Genomic DNA, 14,594 nt, shown 5'->3' with positions numbered 1-14,594 from the left:
GCACTCGGAGCGCTGAACAGTTAGATCTCCGAGATTTGTCGTTATCCCTCGTGTCCAATACTTCTTGTAAAGCGCTAAGGCTGAGCTTTGAGCTTGTTCGTGCGTATATTCGATGTTTCCCAGCGCTAAGAAAACGCGTCCCTTAATTCTTTTATTCCTAGCGTTGGGAAACATTGCACAATTTTGTAAAGCGTTATGGATACCACGAGAGTCACTGAACCACTAATACTTAAAAGTACTGGTTCCCATCTTAGTGACATAATTCTGTCCACTGCTGCGAGTCTAATTTCGGGCAATCCCACTGTCGCAGGTACTCAAAAGGTCAAGAAAATCGGAGACAGCGAGGAAATTCAGGCCCGCGCGAAATCTAAGAACCAGCCCCTCGAGCGTACTCAGTTCGTCCTGTCCACAAGAGTGAGTACCGCTGCAGATGCTCAAACCTGCAAAAGTGTTTTTTTTACCCAATGCAATCGTTATAAATTTCGCAAAATACGACAGAAAATGTCAGGCAGGAACAATTGACGATGACTGCACAAACATAAACGAATAGCAGGGCGCTTTCATGACTTCTTTCTTTCTTTAGAACGACGATCAGCCGCCGTCTTATACAGGTGTCACACAGGAACTTTTTATCGCGATCAGGGGCGATTCGGGTTGGGCTCGATCCGGATCAGATGCTGCTACACGGTCACATTTAATCGCGATCAGGCTCCATCGCGATCAAGACGATCGCGATCCTATTTGCGCATCGAGATCGATCAACCTTCGTGATCGTGATTTGGCTGACGTCTGCGCCAAACTCGATCCGCAGGGGCGTAGCCGGAGGGAGGGTTCAATTTTTCAGTTTTGCTTGCGTATATATACACGCGCACATACAAACGCACGCACGAACATACATAATGTATGGTTGAACCCCCCCCCCCCCCCGAAAAAAATTTCTGGCTACGCAACTGTCGATCCGAGTTAGGCTGCACCATGTAGCAGCGACAAACTTGTTGATCGCGATCAAGAAGTCTGATCCGTATCGGCCCTGATTGCGATCAAAAGTGCTCGTGTGACACCGTTATTAGGTGAGGTCTAGTTTTGTCAACACAGAAAAATGATGTTGCTGCATTCTTCACTGGAACATGAAGTCAGCGCTGAATAACAGAGAGCTGAGTTAGTTGCTAGGTATGCATGTTAAGACTGGGCTTGCGAACGTGGACGCAAGAGAGAAGACAAGACAATACAAATACTTCTCTGTTGTGTCCGTAATTTCACGTCCAGTCTTATATCATGAAAACAGCACGTTTTCATATCACGTGCGCGTAAATTTCTGTAGCTCTATGTTAGAATTCTGTTTACGAATGCTGAAGAATATCATGTTCGTTCAAAGATCTTAACCTAGAATTGATAGCTTCATCTTCTATTCAAGGACCCTGTCTTCCTGGACAAGTTCACGTTCGATATAAAGAACAACTTGAAGTACATCAACATCGGCATCTTCAGCAAGGGCCAGATTATCAGCCTACATGGCATGAAGAATAGACCCTCTGACACCATGCTGGCTTATGTAAGCATATTCTTAGCTACTGTCTTCGTCATTAGTATTAATAATATTCAGTTAATGTCACTGTCTGTGAGTGGACCTCGACAGCTGGCATGTTTCTTGTGAACTTGCGAATGCAGCGCATATTTGGTCAGACGTGCTGGCCACCTCTTGAGGGGGAAATCCGCTTTGCGTACAATCTTTGTTATCCAGGCAATGTCTGGCAGGCGCCTGCGCTTACATTTTTTTTCAGAATAGCATCCCACTCACGTACGTTCTGGACGAATGTCAGAAGACTACGCAGGGATTCTTCGGGCCGGTGATCAAGTTGCTCTGTCCCGAATTCCAGCAACTGCCCAAGTAAGCGAGCACATGCGTCAGAAGACTGGCTTCTTATCGCGTAACTGCTAGAAATACAGTTCACTTGCTGAATATCCTAGGTACAGCGCAGCAAGTATAGGTAGGAAAACAGATAGGCAAGCGCGCTGTTCTGTTTCCATTCATATGCTTGTTGCTTTCTACCTACCATATTTAACATGAATCAACTCGCCCAAATCAAGCGTTTCTCACTTGCTTAGAAAAGGACGAACATGAGCAATGACTTATGAACATTTGGTAAAAGACTCTTTCGAACTGCGTGAAGAACTGGGTGCCTTACAGCTTCTTTTCAAAGCGACATCACCGAACGTTGTACCATATATTTGACTTTTCTGTTAACCTTCTTCAGCGGAGACCTTCACAGTTGAGGCGTCTTTCTGTTGTACTCTTTCGAGCCTGTTGTACACGTATATTGTTTGACTCAGTAGCGCTTGTAGCCTATAGTTCGTCATTCCAATAGACTTCGTGAATCGGTCTTCTCTTTCGTGCGTTTTTTTGTTGTTGTTTTAGATGTGAAGCATCTTATAGCGGAGTTCAATCCGGTGGTGGTGGTGGTGTGCGGCGTGACCACCCTTACTGCGCAAGCGCAAGCCCTCTCCACACACCTCTCCCTCTCAACTCACCTCCCCTCTCCACTTCCCATACCCCCTCCCCCACCCCTCCCCCTTTCCTTCTCCCCCTCTCCACTTCCTCACTGCCCTTTCCCCCTGTCCACTTCCCCTCTCCGATTTGCCTCTCTCCCCTCCCCTCTCCACTCCCCCTCTGAAACGCGGGCTCTACATCCGAAACGCTGCTTCGCATCGCCTCATGGTCCCCTTTAGCGGGAGATGGTGTGATTTTTGTTCTTGTTTTTTAACGTTTGTAGGCTGGCTAGTTGGTTCGGATTGTTTATGTTGTTGTTGATGTTTCTCAACAAATATTCTCAACAGGGATCTCGTCAAGTACTCCACGCTCAACGGTTTTGACCCACGGCTGTGTTACGGTGACATTACGCTTCACTTTGTCTTCAAAGGAGAATACAAATTCAAGGGCGGTCCCCAGCAGGACGTGGAAGAAATGCACGACCTTATGGGACTTGAATCTAGCTGGTAAGCCTGCGCGTACTCTTGGGCATAATGGTATTTTGGCGTCTTTGCATTCCTGCTTCCCAATGCTGTAGGCAAAATCACTGTCTTCAGGATTTTCGAGCATCTTCGAGAATAGGCAGGGATAAGTGAACCAAGTGTGTGTATGAAGCATCCAGTAGGCTAACTTAATACAGTAGTAACTAATCTAAACATAATTAAGTGGTGATAATTGCTACAGGCGCCTCCCATGACTGGGGGCCTCTGAAAGCCTAATTACTCATATCTGAGTTCCTTTCATGAGCAGGAACTCGCCTTACGCCAATTTTTCTGGTGGCTTTCACTTCTAATACTTTTCGACACGTTTTCTCGGTGAACCTACCCGGAATCACACTTTCTTTCGGCGAAAGCGCATAGCCGTATCCCTAGCATAGAGCGGATCCGTGGCAACGATTCTAAACTTCCAGAACGTGCGACATAAGTCGGTCATTCAAACGTATTCTCGTCTGTCACAAATTTCTGGAATCCAAAACCTTTAGCACATGTGTTCGCTTCAGTTATTTTTTAATTACAAACCACAACGATCAGCTTTTCACCCGAGTAATTAGCTTCAAAACTTTTTTTTTTTCGTAATTTGAGACTACAAATAAGACTTTCTTCGTTTTGCGCACAGTATAACTTAACATGCTCTCCGAAATCACAACCTTTTCTTTTTCCTGTAAGCCGCGCTATTGTCTAATAAAAGGAACTGAGCGTTTAGCGTAGAGCTTAGTAAAGAAATAGTTGGCCTCCAAACAAAACTTGTACCAAATGTTCATAAAGAGCTTCCTTAATGTGACCTTCTACGTTCTGCCTAGGTCATCCTCTATGAAAACTCAAGCAACGAAAAACTTGGCCCATCATTTCGAGGACGTCACTCTGAAGAAGATCATTGTATGCAAGTATTGTGACAACCGGGTAAGGACAGCGCGCTTAAAAGATACCCGTGATGAATATTAAGCGTTCTTTCTGTCTTTTTTTTATCTGTCACTGTATACTGCAAGGGTAAGATGTGTTTCAATACTATAGTCATTTTGCATAAGGTATGAAGGTAGAATCAACGTTATCATGATTTGCAGTAGCATTATGCTTTATAGCGAGGGCCGTGGATGTTATACATGCGGTAACATAACACCTCAGAAACACTCATACTGTTGATTTCTCATTGCAAAATGGGTGTCAGTCTTCCTCAGCTGCGGCTCACCCGGAGGTCGCGGGTTCGACCCCGGTTGCGGCGGCCACATTTCGATGGAGGTAAAATGCCAGAAGTTCATGCACTGTGCGCTGTCGGTACACGTTGAAGAACGTATGGTATGGTCGAAATCTCCGGCGCCCACCGCTACGGCGTTCCTCGTAATCATATCGCAGTTTTGGCACGTAATACCCCAGATATTATTATGAGAAGCCAGACTAAAAGTTGGGTGAGTTGGTGATACATTATGGGAAGAAACAGCGCACAAACGTACGGGACGAAGAAGGGTAACACAACGCAGGCGCTGTCTCTCGACTTTTATTAAAATATACAGATTATTTAAATGTACATGATACCATGATGCATGAACCACCAGTTGAGAGACAGCGTTTGCGTTGTTTTACCCTTCTTCATCCCGTCCGTTTGCGCGGTCTCTCTTTTTTTTTTTTCATATTATTATCACCCTTAGCTCACTGTTAAGCAATGTATCAGTGAAATAGTGTTCATATAAGTCAGAATGTTCTATCCTTATCATCCGAAACATTCAGTACGCCTGAATAAGCATTCAACGTTTCAAAAAAAGAAAAATGCGGGAAGTTCACACTAAGTCGCGCAAAGGTTGGCACAGCAATGCACGGGCGCGTCGCCGCTTGCTCGGCAACCTATTTCTCTATTTCTTTATATTTCTCAACAGAGCTGGGCGGCCTTCTCTGTCTCTCTTTAGTTTTTTTTTTCTTTTTTTAAGGCCGAGGCTTGTCCGAATGGCATCCGCGCGCACGGCACCGTGTAAAATCGAGACATCAGGTTTAACAATAGACTAATATCACTCATAATTGTGACAGAACAAGATAGAACACCTACAAGCAAAAACCCTTTATACTAGTCGGCGACTTCAACGTAGACATGATGGACTTTAGGACCTAGCTTTGTCGTCGACTCTTTGTCACTTTATGTCACTCAATTTACATTATATGGGGCAACGCTCGGGTAACGTGCGGTTACTCAGCCATACGATACCCAGAGCTTCGCTCGCTCGTCATGATTCACTTCGTGGAGATGCGTGGATTTTTTCTCCCTCTTTCTTTTTCTCCCTTCTGTTTTTTCTTTCTTTTTTCTGTATTTCTATTTCTTTCTTTTTGTGTGTGTGTGTTTTTCCATTTCTTTCTCTTTCTAGCTTTCTTTCTCTTTCTATATCTCTTTCATTCTCTCTCTTTCTGTCTTTCTTTTTCTTTATGCATTTCTTTCTATTTCGCAATATTCATAAGCTATGCTTTGCTCTCTCTCTCTCCTCCTTTCCCTCCTCCCCACCCTCACTTCTCTTTCATACCCCCCTTGGTATACGATTCTATACAAGGCTACACTATGTTCTGTCAGCGTGCCTGGATAGCCGAGCAGTTAAGACGCTCGCCTTCGGGTCGGGGGTACGCGGGTTGGAATCCCGCCGCCTCGTTAGGAATTTTTTTTCGCCAAGATTTTCTCTCTTTCGTTCCATCCTTTTCTTTCTCTCTTTCTCTCACCTTCTTGCTATACGACGGACAAATCGGCGCTCGTGTTCTGGTAGCGAATCAGAAGATGAAGAAGAGGAAGGGTATCTACTCGGGCTTGTTGGTTTGCCATTACTCGTATATTGTAGCGCGTTAAAGACGTAGACAAGAGCACAGAGAAACACTCTTCTCTACGTCTTTAACGCGCAACATTGTACGAGCACGAAGAGGACAAAGAGTACGCGTGCCGGTTCATGATGATGATAGTTCTGGGTTATGACATTTTACGCCGAGCTAGAACTGCTTCGCTTGTTAAAAAATAGTTAAAAGCAGCGTACAAGTTACGCATCGGAATGGGAGAACGCAACTTTGATAAACGCCATCGTGTGCACAACGCATTTCTTCATAGTTGCCAGAATTTGAGTGTGGCTCAGTGCTTAGAAATCTCTTTTGTATTTTCACTTCGTTTCAGATCTGGCTGGGTTACGGATGCCGGTGCAAAGAGTGCAACATGATCGTGCACACCAAGTGCCGCCCCCTGGCGCAGCAGAAAACGTTGTGCAAGCAGTGCGTATATATGTAGCAATGCGACAGCACCACGTGACAATTCAACACTTTTAATTGCCATGCAGAATATCTTCAACTTCGATTTCCCCATTGACATTATTGTAAAACACAGATATGACCTGATTACAGACAACAGCCAAATTATGCCGAACACGATATGCGCATTCCCAGGCCGCTTTCGCGAACATTCTGTGTTGCATAAGCAATGCACATTAAACACAAAGAATAAACGGCCCAATAGGGTATTTAGGACGACTTGGCGTTTTTCTGACGAAATTCTGCTGCGACGCGCCTTATTCCAAAGTTCGTCACGTGAGTTTTCCGTTCTCACGTAACCCGGATGGCGCAATTCCTGCGCGTCCGGAGCGCTTAGTTTCGGTATCGCCTGGATTGGAGGCCTCAATTATGATGAATAATATCTCAAACTGCGTGTGTTCTTTGAGATCTCAAAAATGGATATGCGATAAATTGTCACGTCCTACAACTTTCAATATAAACAACTGTCCTCAAGTTCATAATTCAAAAGTTAATGACATTTTGTTAATTGCTCACTTCAGCGTAACTTTAGGTGCGGCCAAAGTTCTTCCGTCTCGGTGTAAGTTCGTATGCGAAGACAACAGAGGCCCAACAGCCACAGCATTTTTATAAAAAATTTGAACAGTCTAAAAAAACGCTGCATATCAAGAATAAACAAATCTGCCACTCAACGTCTAAGTGTCCTTACAGCAAAGCTGGTACAATACTGCTCAAGTCTGAGCATGTTTTCTTTTCTCCTTTTTCAGGAAAATCTGGCCGGATGAGGACGCCGTTGAGACCGGTGAGAATCTGTCGCCTTCTTTGGTACAACTCTAAGCAGGTTCACCATTTTGTCACTTTTCAGAGAATACAGAATAACGCTTGAATTACGTCCTCAATTCTACAGTTCTAATACAAATATTTTTGTTGTTCTGTTTTTTTTTATTCCTCTCTAGAGAAAGATGAAGTAAGTCTTATCGAAGTTGTGCTGTTTCTCGGCTGCATTCGTCCATAAGAGAATTCGTTGCTGGGCAAGTTTATTCATAAATGATAGATGTAGAGCGCAAATTAGCGCTTGTCCTGCGCTGTGTGTATGTTCTATGTTCCGTACCTAATTTGCGCTCTGTAGTTTAGCATGCTTTTCCTCAATGTGAGTCATTTCGTGGAGGCGCGCGCGAGTCCGCGCGTCCATCTTGTGCGCGTGCGCGTACTCCTACAATCAAGCAGAGACCAAGGGGAAAACTTTTTTTTTTGTTTTTCAGTGATAGGTTACATTACATCAAGCCGGGCCTTCGTTAAGCCACATGATACATAACACATCTAGCGCCTTCTTTTAATGTTTCCCTGCATCGTGTCCTTGTTTTTTTTTCAGCAGAGCTGTTATGGCCGAGGTTTGCCGTATGTTGTAGATAAAAAATGATCATCATGAACCAGCACGCGATCATCCACCACGCGAGCACTCGGTAGGGATGGTGAACAAGAGTAGCTCTAACGTGCGATCCCTAATCGGTGTTAACTTTAGCGCGATAGCGTTAAAGAGCTCGTTTCGCAGAAATTCCGGTGTCGGCGTCGTTGTCGTTGGTTGTGAGTGAAAAATCGTCACCTTGTATAAAATAAATAATAAAAAAATCTTAGGTTCGAGTGAGAATCGAACCCAGGCCGTCAGCGTGGCAAGCAGGTGTTCTACTACAGAGCCACTCCATTGCTCGGAACTGCATGGAAATTAACTTTAACGCTTCACAAACATACGCACCCTGTGTACAGGTGTCACAGTAGGAGATGTAATATCGCAGTGAAACGGGGTACAGCGTATATTGCCATCGGGTGTCAAACCATGTGAACTGCATAACGAGTTGGTGGTTTAAAGCCGGCCACCCATTACAAAAGGCACACAGATGACTGCGCATATTTTCTTACGAACACGTAGTGGGTGCATCGAAACTTCGAAAAAGTATCACGCGCGTAATTGGTGCTGGTTTAAAGCATGCCACCCATTACAAAGGGCATACACATTAGTGCGCGCATTCTCTTACACACACGTAGTGGGTACACTGTTGTCATAAACGTGCTGTTAAAGAGGGCGGAAACGTTTACCTTTACTATAGGTATGTCGAGTGTGTGTGTGAGACCGGGCGACTGACCATAATGACAAGCGAAACACAGCACGATGACGATACGGCCGGATATCGCTATCGCGTTCAACTCTTAAAGGCGAAGCTTCGTCCCCCAATTTTTTAGTAGACCAGTGTAGCGAGTAGTGGGATTTGCCCAATTTCTGTGGCACATAAGCGCCTTAGGAGTTTTACAGCAGAGCTGTTATGGTCGAGGTTTGCATGTGTCATAGGTAGAAAGAAAAAGATAAATAGATAGAGAGAACGGGAACCTTTGTGCGCAACAACCAGACAATTCACAAGACGAGATAGACAGGACGGGCGCCCGTCCTGTCTATCTCGCCTTGTGAATTGTCTGGTTTTTGCGCACAGTTTCCCATCAGCTATGCACCATCTCGCCGAATTTCAAGTTTAGAGAAAGCGAAGAACAACTGAAAAAGATAGATGGCCAGAGAGCGACTACAGAGAGGGAGAGAGAAAGGCATTGAAAAGAAAACTAGAGAGAATGAAAGGGAAGAAAGACACAAAAAGATAGAACGACAGGGACTAACAGACAAAGAGAAAGAGATAAAAGGACACAGACTAAAAAACATTACTAATCCCTCCATCACAGGAATCGGAGCACTAAAGTGAAGTGTCTTCACAGAGTAGTGCTTATTGCGTGGTGATGCATGACAGCTTGCACACTGTGAATTGGTGTTTGACAGATATAGCACCGTCTGACGTGGATGCACCCACGTTGGAGCCTAGTGGCACATCTCAATTGCGACGACTAACGCCACATGATCATGATTCAACCGTTGTGGTAGCTGAAGTTTTTAACATATACGTGGACGAAGCGTATCGTCAATCCCGCGCAAAGATGACAGCAACAAACATATCATAAACACCGGTACTCTATATGCACTTCTTCAAAGCATCGTCAATTAAAGAGGGAAACGGCACAGTGTGCTCTCCCGATAATAGGGCAACCTACGCTTGTGCTCATGCATACACTACCACACTGAGCTTCAACACGGGAGACAGACGTTCGTAGCTTGAGCCGCGAACGCGCGCAGGCGTTCCACGTCCCGCTGGCCTCTGTCTCGCTCCACCAAGGCACGACAGTCGCCCGTCGGCATCATTGCCTTTCTGCGGCGCTTACTGCGGCAGTTTCATTAATAAGTCGGTGCTATCAGACTCGAAGCAGTCGGCGGCGAAACACCGTTGGTGCATGTGGAAGCTGCACTACTCCAACAACGAGCAGTCACACGCTAACACGAAGCGAAAGCAAAGAACGCAACTGCGTCTAGGGCGATCCCCGATGCTAGCGCGGCTAGTGTTTTTCGCTGGTATCGAGACACTTTAACCATGGCCTCCGAGATTCCGCACCGGTGCGCAGTCTCGGAGGCCATGCTTTAACGGCGTCATCGCCAAATCATTCTCTATCGGCGCTAGTGTCATGCCGCATTACTGTACTTCACCGCTCACAGACGGCGGCGCCGCCCCGGCCCGTCAACATAGAGCCCGTGGGAGAGAGAATGTATGAGAGATATGAGGCGCGTTTGTGCACTGTCGTCTAACTGCTTCGGTAGCTTAGTCGGCACAGCGCCGGGCGCTTATAATCGGGGGCCAAGAAGTCGTAGGTTCGATTGCCGGTGGGGCAATTTTTTCTTAAGTTTTTTTTTCTCATCCGTTAGCGTCTATTTGATTAACGTCATATCCGTAACGGAAATACATCAATTTAGTCTTGGTGGACCCCGGTATAAAACACTTTCGTGTTAAAAAAGGTAAGAAAGCAAGCATAGCCATGTATAGTGTAATATACCAAAGTGTGGGAAAGAGACAGGTGAGAGGGTAAAAGCCTATTCAAGCCACGGCCCCCCAGCTCTGCTGTGACCAACCATTGCGCGAGTCAGTGCAGGCTGCTCTACTTTTTCCTGTTTGTTTTTATAAAGACGTCAAGAAGCTGGAAGCTACAATGACGAGCTGTAACACTTGAGAGCCTTCTGAACCGCAGTCCAAATAAAGCGGTAGTTCAATCGAACATGGAGGACTGAAGCGATGAAAGATTATTTTAAGAGGGGGTGTCGCTAGAGCCAACGCTTCGACAAGCGGTCTTGTCTTCTTCAAAGCAGCAACTTTTTTAAGGCAGTCGCTGCCTGTTCAAGAATCTTTCATCGCTTCTGAACTGCAATATATCCCGTCTCTCTGGCTTGAGAGGTTACGGGTTCATTATTACTTTAATTTCTTTCGTTCGTGTTTTTTTTAACACAACACGCTTCTCGTCTCCTTCAAGGCGGCACGAAAAGGTGCCAAGGCTGAAAGCATCATGAGCCCGAAATCTAAGATGTCCATGGCGTCAAGGATGTTTCACGGAGCCACAAATGAGGTGAGCTTCTATTTATTTTTGTTGCTCCTTTTTTGGAGTGCAGAATTGAGGGAATAGAAAAATTAGGACAGTTTATTTCTGAACCCATCTATATTACCAGACAAGCTGCGGTTGCCGAATGCCATGGAGACAGTGAGTACAGTTGCCAAATACAAACATTTCACAGCCACATAATTTGTTGAAAAGGAGTAGCCCCCATGACAAATAAGTGCATAATTTAAGAGCGTCTTCAGTGGCTATGATCCCTATGAGAAGCTTTACGCGCCCGCATATCTTGTCTGTCAAGCTGACCTGTCAGCAGTCTAAGTGTTTCCAGCACGGCTTATACAGTCGCAAAAGAAAAGAGCATGTCTTACCTCGTTTCGGTGAGTACTGACTTAGCACGTGAATGACTATATTTAAGGAGACGCGTTACCTCTTTTTTTGGGTAACACGACTCTCCGACGAGAGTGTAATGATCTTCGAAGATATTTCACCTGTCTCTTGAAAGAGAGTCACCGCGGTGGTCTATTATGCTAATGAACTGCTGACCCGAATGCCGCGAGATCGAACTACGGCTACGGCAGCCGCATTTCAATGGGGGCGATACGTTTGAGGCCCGCGTCCTTAGATTTAGGTGAACGTTGAAGAACGCCAGGTGGGTGAAATTTCCGGAGCCCTCCACTGTGGCGTCCCTTAAAAGTACTGTAGTAATAGGACGCAAAACGCAACAATTATTAAAGAAAGCCATAAGCATGGTAAGCCAGGACTCCCAAAAATATTGCCATCGGACTCCTCTTTCTTTCTTAATGTGTGCACTAACACGTTACAACAGGGTGGCCAACCGAAGGCCCCTCACGCGCCTCTTACCGAGCCGGATCGCGAGTTCTTCCGCAAGCTCGAGATGTCGGACACGGCGAGCGGCCTCAACCGCGCGCTCAAGTACCTCGAATCGAAGCAGTACGGCCTGCGCATGTACGCCGTCGCCGTCGAAGAGGCCAAGCACATACACGAAGACCTGCCGCCCGACCAGCGCACCGGGCGAGTGCGCCAGGTGGTACGTACTCGCAATTGTTTGAAGGGCTAAGTTCCTTGTGGAGACCACCATGGTAGAGCTCAACGGCAAGGGCATTGCGCTGCTAGGCACGAGAGGACGGGTTCCCGACCACGGTGGCCACATTTCTATCGAGGCGAAATGCAAGGGACACCCTTGTACTCAGATTTGGATGCACGTTAATAAACTCCAAGTGGTCAAAAAGTTAGTCACGAGTCCCCCATTACGGTGTGCCTCATAACCTTAAGTTGGCTTTGGCGCCCCATCGTCTAATTTGCGTAATGTTTACTTCTGTAAAACAGCGTGTTTCCTTAGTTTTAGCAACCTTTGTATCTTCTGTTTTGTTCGCAAAACTGAACTATAACGCCCTCGGGCAGTTAGAGCCCGGACGAATCTGCGTTATACAAGATGCGTTATACAGATGATCTCAGACTGTGCGTTCAGCACAGCTCATCTATGATCTAGAGTGTTATGCAAGAACATTCGAGAGAATGAAACACTTAGCACACATATCAGCCGAACTTGTCCACGCTCCAACTGCCCGACAGGCGTCGAATCTAGGAACCGCCGCGGTCGCGTGGGCGTATTTTTACAGATCTGCATATATAGAACTCATATACTTTGGTACGTGTTGTGCTATCATCACAAAGTTTGCGGTGAAGCCATAGACAGCACGAAAGTCACTTCGCTCGCTGAAGCAGCCACGTTTTCTAAAGGAGTGAGCCTTACTTCGCATAACATATTAATTTGTTGCTATCGCATCCATTGCTCCGCCCTTGCGGTGAAACTATTCTGGGTTTTATATGAGGAAAACGACGTACGAAGAAAACCGTGGTGTAGCACTTCCGAATAATCTTGTTCTACTGGGGTTCTCTACTCTATACCTATAGTCGGATACAACTTGAAAAATCTGGAGAGGCCCCGCCCAGACAACCGAAGCGCGGCATCCGATCGCCTCCGCAACTACAGAAATAGTCCTGCTCATACACTCAGCAATGTTCTCCGAAGGCGGTGTCACCGGCACTTCGGCTCATGACGTCAGTCTGGAGTGCGCGCGCACCGTGCTGTTGCTTGGTCGGAGTCTTGATCCGGATCTCGTTCTGGACTGGGATCTAGACGTGGAAAGCACGAGGGCACGGTTTCGATTCCCGTAATCGGGAATCGAACCCCTGCCCTCGCGCTTAACAGCGCGGCGTCATAGCCACTAAGCCGCCACACCACGTTGATGTAGAACCGGAAAATCTTAATTCGTTCCGCCACAGTACAAGTCGTTTCATGATTCTAAAGATTACGAAAAACAAATGAAATGGTGAAACTGTTTCAAAGAAATGGAAACTTGGGTGAGTTGGCATGGTAACATCCTGGACGAGGCGCTCGTCCTGACTATACATTTCTCGTCTTGGCCCTTGTCCCTCCACGCTGGAATTTTGAAGTATGGTGAATCTAAATGTGCAGTGCGCATAATTGATTGGCACTTGGAGTCGGGCTGGAGGTCTCGCCGCTAAAGCTTCCTTATCAGCTTATTTCCGTGCAGTATCACCGTGTGAAAGCCGAGTACGAAAAGGAGAAAGAGGAGCGAGAGAAGGCACAGGCTCGAGCCAAGGCGCACCCGGACGATGCGGGATCGGCGGCGCAGATTGCCGCCGCCGAAGAGCGTCTCAAGAACATCAACCTGCTGCTACTTTACTACGCTTCGGGACTGAAGCACATCTACGAAGAACACGATACGAAGAAGGCTTGATCAATTTTTTTTGACGAATAACCTTATCGTCATTGTCATGCGTGAAATTCGATGAGTGTGCTTTCTGGGCGAGTGTTCATGCATGCTCTTGATAAGACGACCGCGTGATACAGCGTACAGGCGAGCGTTTTCCGTTGAGCCTTCAAAAACGAGCACTTTTTTTTTTTCCCTGGAGCAGTCGTGCACGGCACGGCATGATGTCTAAGCAAGAATATGAGTGTTGCATCAGATTTTAGCATCACACTACATCAGGTTGCCGAGTTGGGCGCGCTCGCAAAAACAAACTGCACGTAATTCAATTAACCACTCGGCCTATGCCGCCCAAGATATACAGTTGTCACTTGATACTTAGGTTTTTCTTTTGTGACAGCCGTTGAACACTCTTCGGTATATTGAGGTTAAATATATACATGATGATCTACACTGTAAACCCTTTCACGCAAATAAGGGTGTTTCGATCTGTAAAAGGTTGTTTCTCTTAAGGTAGGGGTGGGTGTGGGCAGTTACTTATAAACATCTGCATGTATTGAATTTCTGATATATTACATACTCTATCTTTGTTATCTTCTATTACATAACCATTTCATAGCAACGACAATCATTACCGGTCTGCTTAAATCATCGAATGACGACTGCCATAAATAAAATAACTGTTAAAAGGCCTCTATAGACACTTGTCAGTTTGCTTAGCAACTCAAACATAATGGACTCTCCGTTACTAAACAAGCCAGCTCTCAAGTATGCACAGATAGCTGCCCTGCGTGCACACGCTATAAAAAGTCGTCCACCGCCGAGCGCCTTTGGGAAAAGGCAGCGATGCTTCCAGATTCGTGGCTCGACCACATTTCACAATCGCTGCAGTGAGACACTCGCTCGGCACGTGACTTACAACTGTGGCTCTGCTTTCATTTCGACACAGTGCATATTGTCCCCTCCCCTCCCACCCTCTTCCACTCTTTAGTTAGACAAAGCATTTCACACCACAGAACACTGGCGTACTTTCAGAAACGAGATAAACGACTCTGGAAACGTATACTTTCGTTTAGGTTGCGCGGGCGCGCGGCACTCCGA

The 14,594-nt window shown here is 46.1% G+C and overlaps 1 protein-coding gene across 1 annotated transcript in view; it reads left to right on the top strand.

Annotated features, from left to right (window-relative positions):
- The window catches only part of LOC119381158 (PDZ domain-containing protein 8), a 43,027-nt gene extending 29,504 nt beyond the window's left edge, over positions 1-13,523 (top strand). Inside the window, exons 13-22 of the mRNA XM_037649120.2 lie at positions 311-414; positions 1,415-1,552; positions 1,782-1,888; positions 2,836-2,994; positions 3,828-3,927; positions 6,158-6,252; positions 7,035-7,092; positions 10,657-10,749; positions 11,564-11,785; positions 13,317-13,523. Of these exons, the coding sequence (XP_037505048.2) occupies positions 311-414; positions 1,415-1,552; positions 1,782-1,888; positions 2,836-2,994; positions 3,828-3,927; positions 6,158-6,252; positions 7,035-7,092; positions 10,657-10,749; positions 11,564-11,785; positions 13,317-13,523 (1,283 nt within the window). The remainder of the gene's footprint in view (positions 1-310; positions 415-1,414; positions 1,553-1,781; positions 1,889-2,835; positions 2,995-3,827; positions 3,928-6,157; positions 6,253-7,034; positions 7,093-10,656; positions 10,750-11,563; positions 11,786-13,316) is intronic.
- The last annotated feature ends 1,071 nt before the right edge of the window (positions 13,524-14,594 follow it).

This window comes from Rhipicephalus sanguineus, chromosome 2 (genome assembly GCF_013339695.2).
Source record: "Rhipicephalus sanguineus isolate Rsan-2018 chromosome 2, BIME_Rsan_1.4, whole genome shotgun sequence".
Classification (NCBI taxonomy): domain Eukaryota; kingdom Metazoa; phylum Arthropoda; class Arachnida; order Ixodida; family Ixodidae; genus Rhipicephalus; species Rhipicephalus sanguineus.
This window is presented reverse-complemented; position numbering and strand designations above follow the sequence as displayed.